At 44.9% G+C, this 16,233-nt stretch overlaps 1 protein-coding gene across 1 annotated transcript in view; it reads right to left on the bottom strand.

The window, feature by feature from the left end:
- The window catches only part of CACNA2D4 (calcium voltage-gated channel auxiliary subunit alpha2delta 4), a 194,040-nt gene that overhangs the window by 114,214 nt on the left and 63,593 nt on the right, over positions 1-16,233 (bottom strand). The window contains exons 11-18 of the mRNA XM_074938861.1: positions 15,152-15,265; positions 13,456-13,534; positions 12,223-12,356; positions 8,441-8,518; positions 7,974-8,054; positions 5,675-5,749; positions 3,775-3,861; positions 1,374-1,445 (exon numbers count right to left, since the gene is read on the bottom strand). Coding sequence (XP_074794962.1) covers positions 1,374-1,445; positions 3,775-3,861; positions 5,675-5,749; positions 7,974-8,054; positions 8,441-8,518; positions 12,223-12,356; positions 13,456-13,534; positions 15,152-15,265 — 720 coding nt within the window. The remainder of the gene's footprint in view (positions 1-1,373; positions 1,446-3,774; positions 3,862-5,674; positions 5,750-7,973; positions 8,055-8,440; positions 8,519-12,222; positions 12,357-13,455; positions 13,535-15,151; positions 15,266-16,233) is intronic.

The raw sequence follows: 16,233 nt of genomic DNA, 5'->3' as shown, positions 1-16,233 counted from the left end.
TGTAAATGAAAAGTAATGGTAAACAATAGCATATCAGGTGGTGGGAAGTGGAGAATAGCAAGGATGTGTCTTAGGAACCATCTTCACTAACATTTTAGAAAATGGTCTGGAAGTGGGAGGGAGAAAAATAACAAGAAATACAGCCACACAATGGGAGGGAGAAAGTGAGGAGACAGTAATGCTGAAAGAGACGTAAGCATGACACTAATGGTAGCTAATTAGAGAGGAGTGACAAATATGATATGGCAGCAGTCAAGGAGAGCTGGGGCTCTATGTGCAGAGATCTGATGTTGTGCAGCAGAGAGATTATAGTAACTCTCTCTAGAGCTCCAGTGAGATAACATCCAGACTACGGCATTCCGCTCTGGGCACTTCAGTACCAGAAAGATGTTGACAAATTATACCACAAAGAAAGGAAATAAAATGACAGAGCTGGTTGGGTTGACTTACAGTGAAAAATGTAAAGGCATTACATATGCAGGCAATGCAAGGATGAGGGTGTGGGACGACAAGTCAACCATCTACCTGTACTTGAATGGTGTGAACACAGAGGATGGAGGGGAATAATTTAGGGAGCTACAAGAGCTATAACTAGAAGTAATCAAACGAAAGTAAGACCTTAGTTACACTAGGAAATGGCACCATTTCAGCAAGGGTTGTCAACAACTGGTTTAGTTGAATTGGTGCGGACCACTGTTTAGCTGTGAGCATAGACAAGGACAAGCTACAGTCAGCAGCAACAGGTCAGCTAAACTGATGGCTGAAGTGGTGTGATTTCCTAATGTAGACAAGACCTTCGAGAGGGAAAGCTTCCGGGCAGTGAGATCTGGAAGGCTGTGGAAGTGATGGATGCCCAATCACTTGAGAGAGTTAATTAAAAGTAGACTGAATGCAGTAATGGAAAACACAGTGAGGGATAATCTTGCAGGAGTGGACTAGGTGACTTAATATTAGAGCTAGTTCAAAATTTGCAATTTTAGTAGGATTTTCCATCAAAAATTTTGATGAAAATGTAATCCGTGCTGATCAAAAAACCCTGAAAATCTGAAAAAAATAGAGACAAAAATTACATTCTGATTTTTTATTAGGTCTACCTAATATATCTTTTCCATCTCTGAATGCCTATGATTTCATGCATTGTTTCCTCTACAGAGATTACCCTGTAATCTATGGACAGTATATTCCTTGGCTTTGCCTGGACAGACTAATGATCTGTGAACCATTCTTTGGTTTGAACAAATTATATATGTAAAATGCTATAATATTAAAATCCCCACACGAAATGCTGAGCATTAGGTTTGCACCCTCCATAAATCACCAACGGTTCCCACCTCCATTCCAGTTGTGACCTGAACAGGACCAAGATTTCTTACCCCTTTATCCACAGGGACCTTCACGTCCATAGCAAGGTAACCCGTTTCTCCATTGATCATTGCTGTTCTCAGCTGCACAGAGGAACAGATTAGCATTAGTGCCTCCGATTAGATAAGGACAGGATGTGGAGTGGTTTGTAATTCATATAGGGGAAGCTTCTACTGAGAAATGACTGGATCCCCTTTTCCACTGCCTTTTCAGAGCTCTCAGCTAAGAACATTTTATGAGCAGCTCAGAAGATTCACACAGGAAGGCTGGTAAATGCCATATAATAATATGAATTATTATTATTTAAAGCCTATAAAGATGGTCTTGTCATTAAGGCTAAGGACTTGGAGGGAAGGGACCTGCCAATCCTGCCACAACTGCACTTTGTGACGGTGAGCAAGTCACGTATTCTCCGTGTTTGCACCGCACTAGAGATCCTCAGGTAAAAGGCAACAAAGAAACACAAAGCAATATTAGTTCTTCCAGAACAACCCCAAAGCTCTTCACAAACTTTAAAACCAATTTATCAAATCATAAGGTGCTCCCGCAAACCATTTCACCTGCTACTGAAATGTAGCCATTTCTGGACTGAAGCACATATGTTTAACAGAGCACCGCAGCACTATAAAACATGACGGGACAGGGAGTGAAGAGACTACCCTATTCAACTGAGGAGTGAAGAGGCGTTTAGGTAGACACAATGCAATTTTTCAAGGACACCCCTTCTTTTGAAAAAAAAAAGTGCTAGGGATCTTTAATGACCATAGACCTTGGTTTCCTAGCTAATCTGAAAGGTAGCATCTCCCGCCCAATGCCTCCTAGGATTATGCTAGGACATTGGTTCAGTACTGACTCAGAAAGGAGGTGGGCACCAACTGACTTGGCAACGCAATTTACTGCAGCACCTTTGGTAATCCAGTGGTGGTCTCCCATTCAAGTACTGGTAAGCCCACGCCTACTTACCTTATGAAATCTAATAAGGTCATTGTTCAAGTTGTTACTGCTTCATGCTTCAGTGTACTAAAATCACTTGCTTAATTACCCGCTGAGCATGAAACAGTGACTACCAAAGTAAGTTTCTCCTAGCCAAGAACATCTGACTTAAGGCCAGGGAGGCTTGGGGTATTCTATGATCTGACTGAGCCTGTCACAGTCTCTCTGGGCTCTAAGTTGTTAAGACACCTGTCATAGGCACAGGAACTAGGGGCACCGGGGGTGCTGCAGCACCCCCAGCCCTCCAGGCCTGGGGTCCTGGCTCCCGACCCTCTGCTCCTGCCCCCAGCTGTGGCCTCAGCGTCGGTCCCCTTACCCCTGTCCGTATCCTCCACCTCCTGAAGCCATGGCTCTGGGGGGTCGGGGGCATGGACAGAGGTAAGGGAGGGGTACGAGGTAAAAAGTTTGGGGACTGCTGCTTTACAGTTTCCTTAGCTGGCTTTCAGCACCCCCACTATAAAAAGTGTTCCAGCGCCACTGACACCTGGTATTTCATCCATATCTTCCATGTGATCCTGGTCTTGCAAAACATTCCCTTCCCAACACACAGACTGCAGTGGACAGTGAGAGGAAAGGTTAGAATTAGATGGCAGCAAAATCCGTACCCAGATTTTAAACCCCTCTGCTGTTCAGGGTAAGATAGTGGGAGGGGGAGGGGAGGTCTGATTCTCCCAGTATAGTGATGCGGCTGTGCTCCCGAAGTTAGGACCTGAATTTGAACTTTCCCAAAATGCACTTATTAGAGCTTTGATCTCCTCCCCACCTCCCTCCCATCTTGTGACTCCAGCTACATTGGTCCCCATGAGAACAAGAAGCAGGCTCAAGTGAGAAACCATCAGAACTCGTGTAGTCCCACCCCGAGTAGCACAAAGTAAGGGAAACTGCAGACCTAGGGTATATCTGCACCGCAACCGGGAGGTGTGACTGCAGCACATGTAGAAATAGCGGAGCTACTTTTGATCTAGATCAAAAGCTAGCCCAGGTAACAATAGCAGCCAAGCTGCAGCAGCATGGGAGGCTGCCTGGGCTAACCTTGTCCACCCGGGACCTTGGGTACTTTCTTCAGCAGCCACCACCTGTGCTGCTGCAGCTTCATGGCGACTCTTCCGTGACCTAGCTCCAGTCTAACTACCTAGCTAGATCAAAGCTAGTTTGGGTATGTCTACACCTGCTACAATCACACCTCCCAAATGCAGTGTAGACGTACCCATAGAGGGGGAGACAAGCACCCTGTATGGGAGTGAGAAGGGGATGTTTCTCTGTGTACGGACTCACCCTCTGCTAGTAATGATCAGCCCCTGATAGAAGAAACCAAGAATTGCTACAATCTGCCATAAGGAAACTGACCCCCACTCCCTCACCCCCAGTAATTAGGAGGAAAGGGCCATGAACAGGCTACAATCCATTTCTGATACTCACTATTTCATCTTGGTCTTCCCACTCCACTTCAGAGAGATCCACACTGTTGTAGTTTGGTTTGGGCTTCAGCTTCTTTCCCTCTTTGTACTGGAGTTTATAAAAGAAACAGAAGAAATGGAGCTCTAACTTTCCAGGCTAGCCCTCTAGCATGTCACAGTCAATATTGCATTGATAAAATAGAGAAGCCATATTTATTTAGATTGACTGGCGAATGAGTGTTTATGTAAGCAGGGGAATAGCCCCGCTATTGTGGGGAACTTTGCTGGCTTCTGCACTACCCTGGTGAAGTGGGCTAGCAAAAGGATCTGAATCCTCGCTCCCAATTCCTTTACCCAGTGGCCTCCCTGCCCTTGAGGACTCCCCTTCCACTCTCCTGTCTGGCAGAGTCCTCGTAACCCCAACAAGGCTGGGCCCAGGATTCCCGGGGGGCTCGACCCCCCCAACCCTGCTGTGGTCACCTAGGACAGGGGCTAGGGTGTCCCACTCCGGGGTACTCTCTCTGCACTGGCCACTTCTCTGACCCACTGACCATTAAATACAATTTAAAGCAAATGCAAGTTATTTAATCAACAATTAATTTTAAAAAGAATAAGAAAAAATGGGAAAGGTTAACGGAAACACATCAGCCTGCTCTGTGGCAGGGAACTTCACAAACAGTGTCTCTGGAATGTCAGGGCAGTTCACAGTCTGTTCCTTGTAAGTTCCCGGCCTTCTTCTCAGGCCCTGGCTCTGCTGCAGGGATGCTGTGGGTCGGATAGTTGCTCTGTTGGTGGCCACACGCTCTCAGGCTCTCAGCGGTAGGTCCCTTCTTCCCAGTGCCGCCCCCGCCCTGTCGGGGTTACGATCCAAGCCTGGCCTGCAGAGCCTCTTGGCTGAGGTGTCTCCCTGTGCTGGGCCCGCTGCCCAGGGTCCCCCTCGCTCTCTCCAGCTGCTCGCCGCACCCAGCTCCGGACTCCTCCAGCCCCAGCTCCACCACTCGGTCTCAGCACTGCTGCTGCTGCTGCTCTGCCTCCAGCTCCCTGGGCTGCTTCTTTGGCCCCTCTGCCTCTGGTTGCTGCAGCTCTGCTCCCAGGACAGGTCTGCTCTGCAGGCTGCTTCTGTGACTCTGCTCCCAGCACTGACCTGCTTCCTGGGCTGCTTTTCTGGCCCCTCTGGCTCTGGTTGCTGCAGCTCTCCTCCCAGGGCAAGTCTGCTCTCTCTGGGCTGTGCCTCTGGCTTTGGGGCTGCAGCTCTGCTCCCAGGACAGGGTCTGCTCTCTCTGGATCTGTCCCAGCTCTGCTCCCCAGCTCAGCTTGCACCCCTGCTTTCTCTTTAGCTCAGCCCCACTCTGTCTGACCCAGGAAATTCCAGCTCACATGGAGGATGGGACCTCCCTGGCCTCCTGACTCTCTGATTAGCCTGCCTGCCCTGTCATTCAGACTGACCTGGAGCATTGGCCTCTCCCCATTGTTCCTGGGGACTGTCAGTCTCAGGGTCCTGATTTCTCATAAACCCTTCCCCTTGTAGTACTGGGAGCTAGCCAACCAAAACACCCCCACTGAATGTTAGTAAGGGGGTAACAGTCCCCTTACATTTACATGCAGGTGTCATCTTATCCTACAGCCATTACATTTCCTACGTGCAGGCAGGATCTGGAGATGTGAGCGTTACTGTGTCCTACAGGCCATTTCAGAAGCAAGGGGCAAGCACACGGCTAGGTGGGCTTGCAGGTAACTATATACGCTACTTTGTGAGAAAATGTTTTGGTAATTCATATAAGGAAATCTGGTGAGCAGAAAGTTTACACCAGGATAATGACCTGATAGCCGTAGTGGTTGTATAAAAACATGAGATACATTAATCTCCCTGAAAGCCCATGGATTTAAGTCACAACAGTACTAAGAGCATCAGAATCACCTACCAAAGGTCGGAGGTCTGGGTGTGAGAGGATGTAACCGTTGTTAGTGTTCAGAAAGGCATATCCATGGACTCCCAACTGTTAGAAAAAGGTATTAGAATAATTAGCCTGGTCTCCTCTCCAGTTGCTGCTCTGTAACAGGGCAGTGAGTCCATTGTCCCACCAACATTCCTATTGATTTATTCTAACAATCAGGAAGAGGCTCTGATACTAAATGACTGATTTCCTAGCCACCAGCTGCTCTCTGGGTAGCAAGAAGAGTCGTACTGAGTATTTGTGTGCATAAATGGATAGCTAAGCACTGATGAGGTAATTGATCTGTGCATGTAACTGCAGTGAGTGCACAGATAGTGTGTGGCTGACAATTACCATTTAGGAAGTAAAATTAATTTTGGTATCCATGGCATTCCTATACGTAGAATGTGGGACAACGGGGAACACTATGGTAACAGTGCCACAAGTATTGAGGCAATAATCACAATTTTCATGGTGGCCGCTGTAGATGCACAACTGAGTGTGGATCTCCTAGCTCATCTTTCTGGAAACCAAGCCCCAAAAGGGTGTAGAAGGAGCACTGTCACCTCTGAGAATCCTCTGTGGCTGAGTGTGGCTCTGCTGTGGCCTGGGTTAACAATGAGGTCACTTAAACAGTCCTGTCACAAAGAAGCCAAAACACTCTACTTGATAGTAGTCTCTCTCTCTTTAATAAAGTCTTTTGAAAGGAGCACTCATACCAGGTTTAAAGGCTCTAACCTCAGAGCCCAGCTAAAACTTAACAAAAAAGTCTCTATGTCCCAGCAGCAGCTCCTTCTGCTGTAAAGCCTCAGGCTTCTCCATTGCCTGAAGAGGCCCTACAGTCTTTGCTCTGTTTGCCCAGGGTCTTTCCCAGGCCTCCTTACCTGGAGAGCTTTTGCCTAGTCCAGGCTCTCTGGAAGCTCTCTTCCTCTGGAGCTTCCTTTCTCCTCAGGAGTCCTTGTTTAACCAAGCTCCCTTTTACCCTGCCCAGGTGCCTAATTAACTGCCTTCCAGTTACTCAGTGACTTAAGTTCTCCCAGGGGAACCTGAGTTGTCTCATTCCCCCTTGTGGAGCCTGTCAGAGGTAGGCTGGGATGGGCCCCTGACCCCAGGCAATGTCGCACTTGACCTTCAGGTGAACTCTGAGAGAGTGACTAATGAGATCAAGTCTGCCTACAGTATATATTTCAGCCAATCCACAGAGTTCTTAAAACTCAAGTATAATTTGCACTTGTGAAGACAAGAATTATCCACTGGAAAACTAGTGTCTTTAACACCTCCATACAGATGTATATTTCTTGATAGTGAAGGAGGACTTATTTGTGTGACTAATTATCAATCAAACATTAGGTATTCTAGTGCGTGCAACTACCCAGCATTGGTTTGGTCACACTTATAGGAACAAAAAGTTTTAACCCATAGCTTAAGTCACATGAATTTTGGGGTAATCCCCAGCAGTCACTGCTGTCAAGGTGACCCCTAATGGAAATTCACTAGAGGGACCAACTGACATTGTACAGAATTCTCAGCACAAGCCTAGTGAAGCAAAGTATAACAGGCCTCACAGAGAATAGCACTTTCCCACAGAGCCTCATTAAAAATTCATTTTTTTCAATGAGATCAACTTTCTTTTAAAACATATTTAAAAGCAATACAGAGCTGGTGAAACGGGCCATCTTAACAAGTCTGGGGACTGAAATCCTTTTTAACCACAAAATGAGTACAGTACAGACAGCAATAGTGCAAACTTCCTCAATTTCTTCCTGCCAAGAAATCTCAAAACTGACTTGGAGAAAGTCCCTCTAGGCATGACAGAATTGTTCAGTTTCAATTGTCTATTCTATCCTTGGCATCTCTGCCAAGAGTGTCAACGGTGATGCTAGTTGTGATGGTGCCAGCTATGATGGTGGTTTTAGTCTACTGGGAACTGGATGGAAGCTACCAGCTCTTTTTAGATAGGCCACCAAAGAGTAATCCCATGGTGACAACTTGGGCCATTATTATCCTAGAATGCGTTCAAGCTGGTGACAAGATGTAAAAAGTTCTAGGTCCTATTACCAATCTGCTACGACATTCAGTTTCTTTGTTTCTAGAGTAGTCTACAGGCTTGTCATGGTGAATGACAATTCCCCAGGTTCTGTAAAGAAATCACAGGATCCAAGCTTTATATCTGTGGTTACACCTTTATGCACAGTAACTGATAATTCATTGGATTATGCCTGTGGACAAGTGACTAGGTATTTAGCCATGTATGATGCCAGACGGTTTGCATTAGCTTTGGTCTTACCTTATACCGTGGAGCCAGTTTCAGTAGCTCCCTGAGTGGAACATCAGAGCCCACTACACCCAGGAGAATGCCATGAGATCTCTAAAAAATAAAGGAGAAACTGTTCTCAGAAGTGAAATTCTGTTAGCGCTCAGCCTGCCTTCACCTAAACATGGGCAAATGCCATTGCATCACTCTTCCATAGTAAACAGTCAGGGCTTGAGTGGAGTCCGCGCATTTGGTGCTGGGCTGAAGCCGGGGGTGAGAAAACAAGATGAAGTTTCTTATTCCAGTGATACTGGGAAGAAGAAACATTCCGAGGGAGGGACAAATGATCTCTTAGAAATTAATAAATAGCCAAGCAGCTTGCTAGAGCCACCACAAAAGCCTATCTTCGTTAGCCAATGGCTTTAGAAGACTGCAGACCACCTCAGCATCCTTTTACCTGCCCTAGTTCCAAGGAGACTGTAGGGAAGCACTATACTCACCGTTTCATTCTTTTTGCTGAAGACAGGCATAGCTACTGTTGTCATGAGCAGCAGACTTTGAGCTTGAGATGCAAAGAGCTGCCACAGGACAAAGAGCAGTGTATTAACAAGTGTAATAGGATAGGGAGCCACCACCAGAAGCATTAGGGTTTCCAGGGGCACCAAATGCTGAATGAAATCATACAGAAAAAAAAAAGCCCTGTATGAAAGGCACATTTCTGATCTTCCCTAGGAACAATGCTCCTTGTGGGGGGAGGGTGATCAGCCTAGGATAAAAACCAATGAAATTTGTCACAGGAAAAGGCATTAAAGACCTAACAATGCTAAAGAGACAGGAATCTTTAGAAATTAATACCCTTTATGCATGTCCATGCCAAGGAAACAGACATAGGTTCACATACAAATACATACTTAAATACAACCAAAGTGCACATACAATACAATTATAAGAAACAACACACACATGAGCAAGACTCATGGACACGCAAATCACATGTATAAATATACCCCAAACCAACGCATATAGCTTGAATGAGAAGCATCACAGACAAATACTAAAAAGAAACATGCACAGACCATATTTAAATGCACTCATCACACGTGTGCCTAGGGACTGCTTAAGAAACTGCAAAGATAGAGGCAAAAACATGATACGAACACAAAACATGCTTAGCTACACCCAAAAGACATGTATATAGGACACAGCACAAACACATGCAATGCGATGTCAGAGAGCCCTCAATACTCTGTGAGAGAGACGTTCTAAGAACACACAAAACACAGGAGGAACATATAAAATACACAGGAGTCTCACAGACATACCTAGCTAGAAAAGTGACTCTCCTTCCTTGGCACAGGAAGCAAGTCCCTTCTATCGCTCCTTTGGCCAGATATGCAGCTCACCTTTGGACAGGTCAAAGTCCTGTGTCCTCTCCCTGTGCATGCTGGGAACCATAAAGGAGCCAGCCATTCTAGACAGTAACTTGAAGGGTTGAAGCTGCTATTCTGCCTTATTGAACTGAGCACAATCTGTTGCTGCCCTCATACTTGGGTGGATAGCTCCTATTCACAGCAGTGCTGGGGCTAATCTAGCACACATGTATCTCACAGTGACACACTCTACATATGTAAAAATACATACAGTGGACTAAACTACTGTACAGCACAGGGACTCCCTACCTACTCTCATCCAACAGCACAGCTCTCCAGTACATCCAGTGTTACCATTTCCTTCCTGACACACATCCTCAGTGCTCCTGCCTCCTCCCCTCCCTGGATGTACAGTTCAGCAGTGACTAGATGAACTAGCACAGACACACACCAGCCGACACAATGGGAGTGGCATGCTCACAGAACACAGCACAGGTGGTTACCTCCTCAGATTGTGGCAGCTAGCAAGAGACATGGATGGATAAATGAATGAATGAACGCATACATGAATGAATGAAAAGCATGAGAGGCAGCAGGACAGGAAGACAAATGCAAGCCAGAAAAATGAGACAACCAAGAAAAGCATCAGTGGACAAAACATCACTTCAAGCTCTTGTTTCAAAATACCAGAGCCAGGGCATATAGAATTTGCTGTGTAGCAGGGAGTACTATTGATGGTTTTGCTCAGCACATTCAGTAACTGACTCACCAGTACCTCATGTGCATAGTATGCTTGGCAGAACACATTTCCTTTGTTGCCCCCAGAGAGCAGGTACATCCCAAGGAACACCTCCATATTCAACCACAGCACAGAAGTGAGGACCAGCCTTCCCAGGGCTTAACCAGCGGTGTCTTACAGGCATGAATCAGTGCAAAACCTGTATATGTCATCCCTTTTGGAAGAGTCCTATCAAATTTAACACGAGTATAAGTCACACTTCTATAGAATTTTTAAACCAGCCTGTAGAATTCTAGAGCAGGCACAGATATTCCACTGGTTGGTTCTAGAAATTCTATAGAAAGGAGATCATTCTATTTAAAATTCCACAGGTTTTTAGAGTAATTTCTCTATAGAATCCCATTGGTTTCATCCCTATTAAAGGACTTTTCCACGAAGGAATATATAAACTTTTCTCCTTTCTCACTCCTGACTCCAAACCAGTTCCATAAATCTCAGACAACCATTTTCTCTTGAGACCTGATCCTTCTCAGGACACAACTGCCACCCACTAACCACCATGCCTTTTAAATAGGCCCCATTTAAATCGGCACATTCTTAAAAGCTGTAGCAATGCCCCTTTGATGGGAAAGAAGCTCTATACTACCCTATGGCAAAGAGGTTAATCAAAAGGGCACAGTGATTGTTTAGTTAATTACATCAGGAGTGGAAATCTTCACTATTAGACTCTTTGACTTGGCTGCATGTTCCATGTTGGGATTATTTACTTTCTTTCCCTACTGCCCTGAAAGTGGAATAAAACCAGCACTGCTACAGTGGATAGAGGCTAATGAATTGAGGGGACTAAACATCATCTCTTTATCTGCCCTTTGTAAACAACCCTGTTTCCTGCTCTAACACTCTAGATCGTACTCCTTCGGTCACCATCTGAACCCTCTCAACATCTTCCCCTCCTCTGACCCCTCTTTGGGGTCAGAGCATAGTCTATAATCTGACTTCTTCCTAGGGGCACCTACACCACTTGGAAGTGGTCAAGGTCCCTTGGTGGCTGGGAAGCATCTGGAGACAGCGTTGTCATTCCTACGCCATAGCCTGTTCTGTAGTGAGTGTGCCTACAGAAGGAAAACACCAAACCCAGAATCTCCTGCATGAAGGTGCTGGGATCACCAAAAGCAGAACCGGGCTGCCCTTCCCTCTAGGCAAAAAAACAGGTAAGAAAATGACCAAGGAAAACAATTCTATGTACTTGAAGAAGGGTGGGAGAAGGGGTCCTTTATACCCCGCTCCTCTTTAGTCTCTCTCTTTACTCTTTCTTGATCTCAAAGGCACATTGCTGTGGCATCCTTATTTTCAGAACATCTCAAGCCTACCACTAGTGTAGGCCACAGACAATGGAGCAGCCACATAAAAACGTTGAGTTAGCAGTGAGAGGATCCAGTCTGCAACAGCAATGGGAGGACACCAAAGGAGAGAGTAGAAGGTTGTAGGGCACCCTACGTTTAGTTCCCTCACACTGGCTGTGAGGTATTCCCTCACTCCAAGAGTTGAGCACACTTACCTGTAATCATCCTAAATCTTGCTAGCACAGAGAGCAAAGGAACAAGCTTGACACCCAAACTGAGATCTATCTCTCTGTGTGACGGACAGCATGACGGGAGCTGAGGAAAAGAATCTCTGTGACCCATATCCTGAGCTATAACTAATCACTGTCCTGTGAATAATCCTTTATAAAGTACCCTGAGTTAATGGAGAAAAGAAACACTACTTAGGTCATGATGTGCATTTGTGATTAGCCTTGGTTTCCTGGCTCACTGCATACTCTCAAGGAGAGCTGAGACTATGCATGGAGGATTTAGTTCCAGGATTGAGGGGAAAGAAATGCTGCCTGTCCAAACAGGTGCAGAGCAGTAAATTCTACAGATCAGCTGACTCCCAGTTTTACAGTATGTTCATATTTCTGAGGGATCCTCCAAGAGATCCAGATGTCACAGCCCTGCTTTCCCCCTCTCCTTCACTTAGCCCTTACTGTTCTAGCCCACGAAAGCTTATGCCCAAATAAATTTGTTAGTCTCTAAGGTGCCACAAGTATTCCCTGGTTTTTTTGCTGATACAGACTAACACGGCTACCACTGAAACCTGTCTGCTGATTGGAAGCTTATCTCAATGTCCTTACCGCACTGTCCATGTAGGCTTCAGTCCATATGATGTCATGATCGTGATTGATGACCATCGGACGGCTGAGCACATGCAGATATTCCATCACATTCTCCTGAACATCTGCCAGGGTGGAGATCTGAGTGTAGTAGCCTTAATGGAGAAACAGAAACCTGTCACTCTCCCAGTGTCCTCTCCTGAATTATTCAGGCATGTTCATTTGAATTCAAAAAGCAAAGTGTCCGTTCAAACCTATTTGTGACGCTTGGGTCTTTGCTTTCTGTGCATAAGCGAGGGCTTGAGTATGACAAGTGAGAATACTCACAAAAAGTGAACTTTTAGCTCAAATATTCACCAAAAGCACCTTTCAAATTACAGGACTAACCAACATAACTAACCAACAGCAGGGTGAATGACACACTGCAAATTTTACACTTAAATATTTGAATTGAAATCCGAACTTTTATCGGTTAATTACATAAATCATCTAACCAGGGAACAGAAACAATATCATGTTACTTGTGAAACCAACCAATAAAAACTTGAATTCAGAAGATCCACAATGCATGAACAAAGAATTATTTACTGACAATCATTTTAAACACCACAAACATATAAGCATTTCACAATCTGTTTGTAGACAATTTGCAGACAAAGACAGGTGAAATTGTTTATTCTCCCAGACCTTGCTCATGGATCCCCACCCCATTGTGCACCTACATAGGGAAGCCATTTACTGGCTTATATGTGAAAGAATCATTCAGCCCTACTTTGGGGTACAAAGTGGCAGCCATTTTGTGCCAGCAATAGCACCTCATAGTCTTAAGGTGGGGAAAATGAGGAATACTGGGATCAAAATGAACCAATGGCAGAATTTTAGGTAGACATACATAATGCCATTTGGCCAGGACTCTGGGGTTCACCTTCTGCTCTTGTGAAAAGGGCCATGAAATCTTTAAAAGAAAGGATGGCAGTTTTGTCACTCAGCCAAAAGATAGCATGTCCAGCGACACAGACACAGTGTTGCTTAACACCACGATAGGGAGTCGGTTTAGTACTGATCAAGGAGTAGCCTCAGTGAAACACCAACAGCACTCCTTGCAGCACCTGAGTTTTCCTCAGAAGTCTCCCATCCAAGTGCTAACTAGGCACAAACTTTAGTGTATGAGCTCTAAAGAGATCTCAGTCCCAGAATGCATGATTGCAGTCTGCATGTGATGTGTATAGTGGGCTAATTGTTCACAGACAGCACCTTTGTTGTTGCAAGCTATCCATTTCACATTTTGTGCAAATGTGACTTCCCTTCCAATGAGATAAGTGAAAACCCGGACCTGTGTAACAAGAATACAGTGGTAAGAATTATGCAGAAATCATCTCCCATTTGCAACAGTCCCAAGTCAGTCCAAAGAGGTGTAATGTAACATGCTACGAAACTAGAACGGTAGTGGCTTGACACCCATGTTGCAGAAGTGTAAATTACTACACTGAAGGACAGTGGAGAAATTGTCTTTACACTGATATATGATTCTCTTGTTCCATGAGAACCTCATTATCAATCAAAATTAACCCGGCCAGCCAAGTAACAATACATGGAGGCATGGAGCGTGATAATTTGGAGATGAGAACTCTTAAACACTGAGCTGGCACACACTGGATTTGTTTTGGGAACAGCTGTGGAGAGAAGGTTTGATTAACAAACCAGAAGCAAGAATTGTGATTGATTTCACAGCAGTAGCCAGATCCACATGCAGGTAGCTTCACCACTCATAAAAATTCTTAACCCATGGAAATATTTAACCACATAAAGCAATTAACGGGACACTATCAGGTTAAAATTCATCTGTTTTCAGAGTGTTCTCATTCATGTGATCAATAACAATTTAGCTTATTTAAAATGAAACAATATTAAAAATCAAATTTGTTTTTTGCTCTTTCTGCTGTTTGTTTCCCTTGTGCATTTCCCTCAGCTTGGACAAGGAAAACAAACGAGTCACTTTGGTTTAGAATCAGTTCTTATTCTTTTTCAGTTCCAGGTCCTGATTCAATAGCACAAGGCTGTAACACAACTGAGTTACAAATAGAGCTGGTTGGGAATTTTTTGACAAGACAGTTTTTTGTCAGAAAACGCCGATTAGCTGAAATTGAAACTTTTCATGGGAATGTTCCATTTCCAGTGAACTTTCCTCAAGAAATGTTTCTCAGGTTCTCTGGGATATCCAGGTACAAGTCTCTGCCTGAACCAGGCAGAGCAAGGACTACGAACCTGGGTGTCCTACACCCAGGTAAATGCCCTAACCAGAGGACTATTGGCTACTCTGGGGTGGGTCAGTGTCTGTCTGTCTAGTTTGTCTTGGAAAAGTCTTGGGTTCATCCCAACGTATAACAGGACAATATCTTGAAATCTCAAAAAATTCTGCAGGACAGGAAAACCCCAACCTTTTCCACCCAGTTCTATTGTAAATACTGCATAGAGATGTTCAGTTATTTATTTATTCATTTAATAAAACATGTTTCAGTCTGGAGGTTGGTGGAGTTTTGTATTTGTTGTTGGTGGTTTGTGGCTTTTTTTGTTTTAGTAAACCAGAAGAATGTTTCTATTGTCCTCAGCTTTTGAAATAGCCTTTTTTAAAACTCCACACACACACATACCCCGACCCCAACACACACACACACACACACACACACACACACACACACACACACACACACACACATACATATTTTGGGCCAAACTTGACCTGACAGTGTCCCTTTAAAATCACAGCACCTTTATAATCCCCTCACCAACTTATTGTCTAGCTGCTTTGTGTTGTATTTACAGTAGGGAGCATGTGGAGGCTTCTGAGTACGCATACTTGGGTATGTGGTGTTTTCTATTCACTCCATGCCAGGATGGTCACTTTCCTTCCCCTCCCCTGCTCCCTTTATTCATCCCTTTTGAGACAAACCTTACGATCAGGCCAGTTGTACTTTTCAAACACAGATTCATAATCCTCCACGGCTCCGTCTGTGATCAGCATGATGGCTTGGTTACACAGGCCTCCTTGCCCAGCCTCTCTGAACTACAAATGGAGAGGAACAGCAGCATTAGTATCCTCAACATTGCCATAATTCTTATTGCTGTATATTTATTTATAACAGGCCAGATCCTGAGCTGAATTCTTACCCAGGCAAGACTCCCAATGACTCCGTAGAGCCTTTTCCCCAAGTGAGGACTGAGCTTTGGTGCGCTCTGTATTTTTTATTTACACAGCACCTATCGTCACATGCCGTACCCAGGTGCTTTACAAAAGTTAAAATAACATGAAAAAAAGAGTGGTGGGCACAATGAGCCTTATTGCCTACTGCCCTGTACCGTGCACTGCCATGTACGCTTGTAGTACTCAGGCATGGAGTGGGTGTAAAACACGACCGTCCTGACTTGGTAGCCATTGGCACTCACTTTGTACAGCTCTGAATGAGTACAAAAGGTGCAAGCTAGGGGACAATCCCACCCAAAGTCTCCAGCACAGCCAGTCACTCTACCAAGGTTAAAAAGGAGGACAAAATGGTCACAGGTGGAAATGGAATGGCTGTATCCTGAGCATGGCAGAGGACCTGGTATGTGTCAATAAGTGATATTTAATATGGAGTATAATTATGCTAAGAAAGTCTACAAGCTGTAGTTCTAAATGCAGACAAAGAAGTGTGGAGTGGGTGTCCTCAAAGAGCAGGCTGTGAAACTGCCTGCTCAGCCAGGAAGACAAACTTTCGAAAGCCGGTTTACCTAACATCCTTAAAAGACCTGCTTCCCCTCCCTAGACCATCAACCCGAGGACGGGGAACACAAACTGCTGTTGTGTGTCTCTGCCTAGTTGTGGGTGGAACAGACAAGAAGGTGGTTCATGCAATCCTGAATGGATCTAGGATACACCACTTTGTTGGTGAGGGGGCAATCTTGCGTGATAATAAGCCAAAACCACAGGATAAGCATCTATTGTAAGGATGTAATAAAGAATTCTGAAAAACCCTTTTAACCATCAAACCACTC

Source organism: Natator depressus, chromosome 1 (genome assembly GCF_965152275.1).
Source record: "Natator depressus isolate rNatDep1 chromosome 1, rNatDep2.hap1, whole genome shotgun sequence".
NCBI classification, from domain to species: Eukaryota; Metazoa; Chordata; order Testudines; family Cheloniidae; genus Natator; species Natator depressus.
This window is presented reverse-complemented; position numbering and strand designations above follow the sequence as displayed.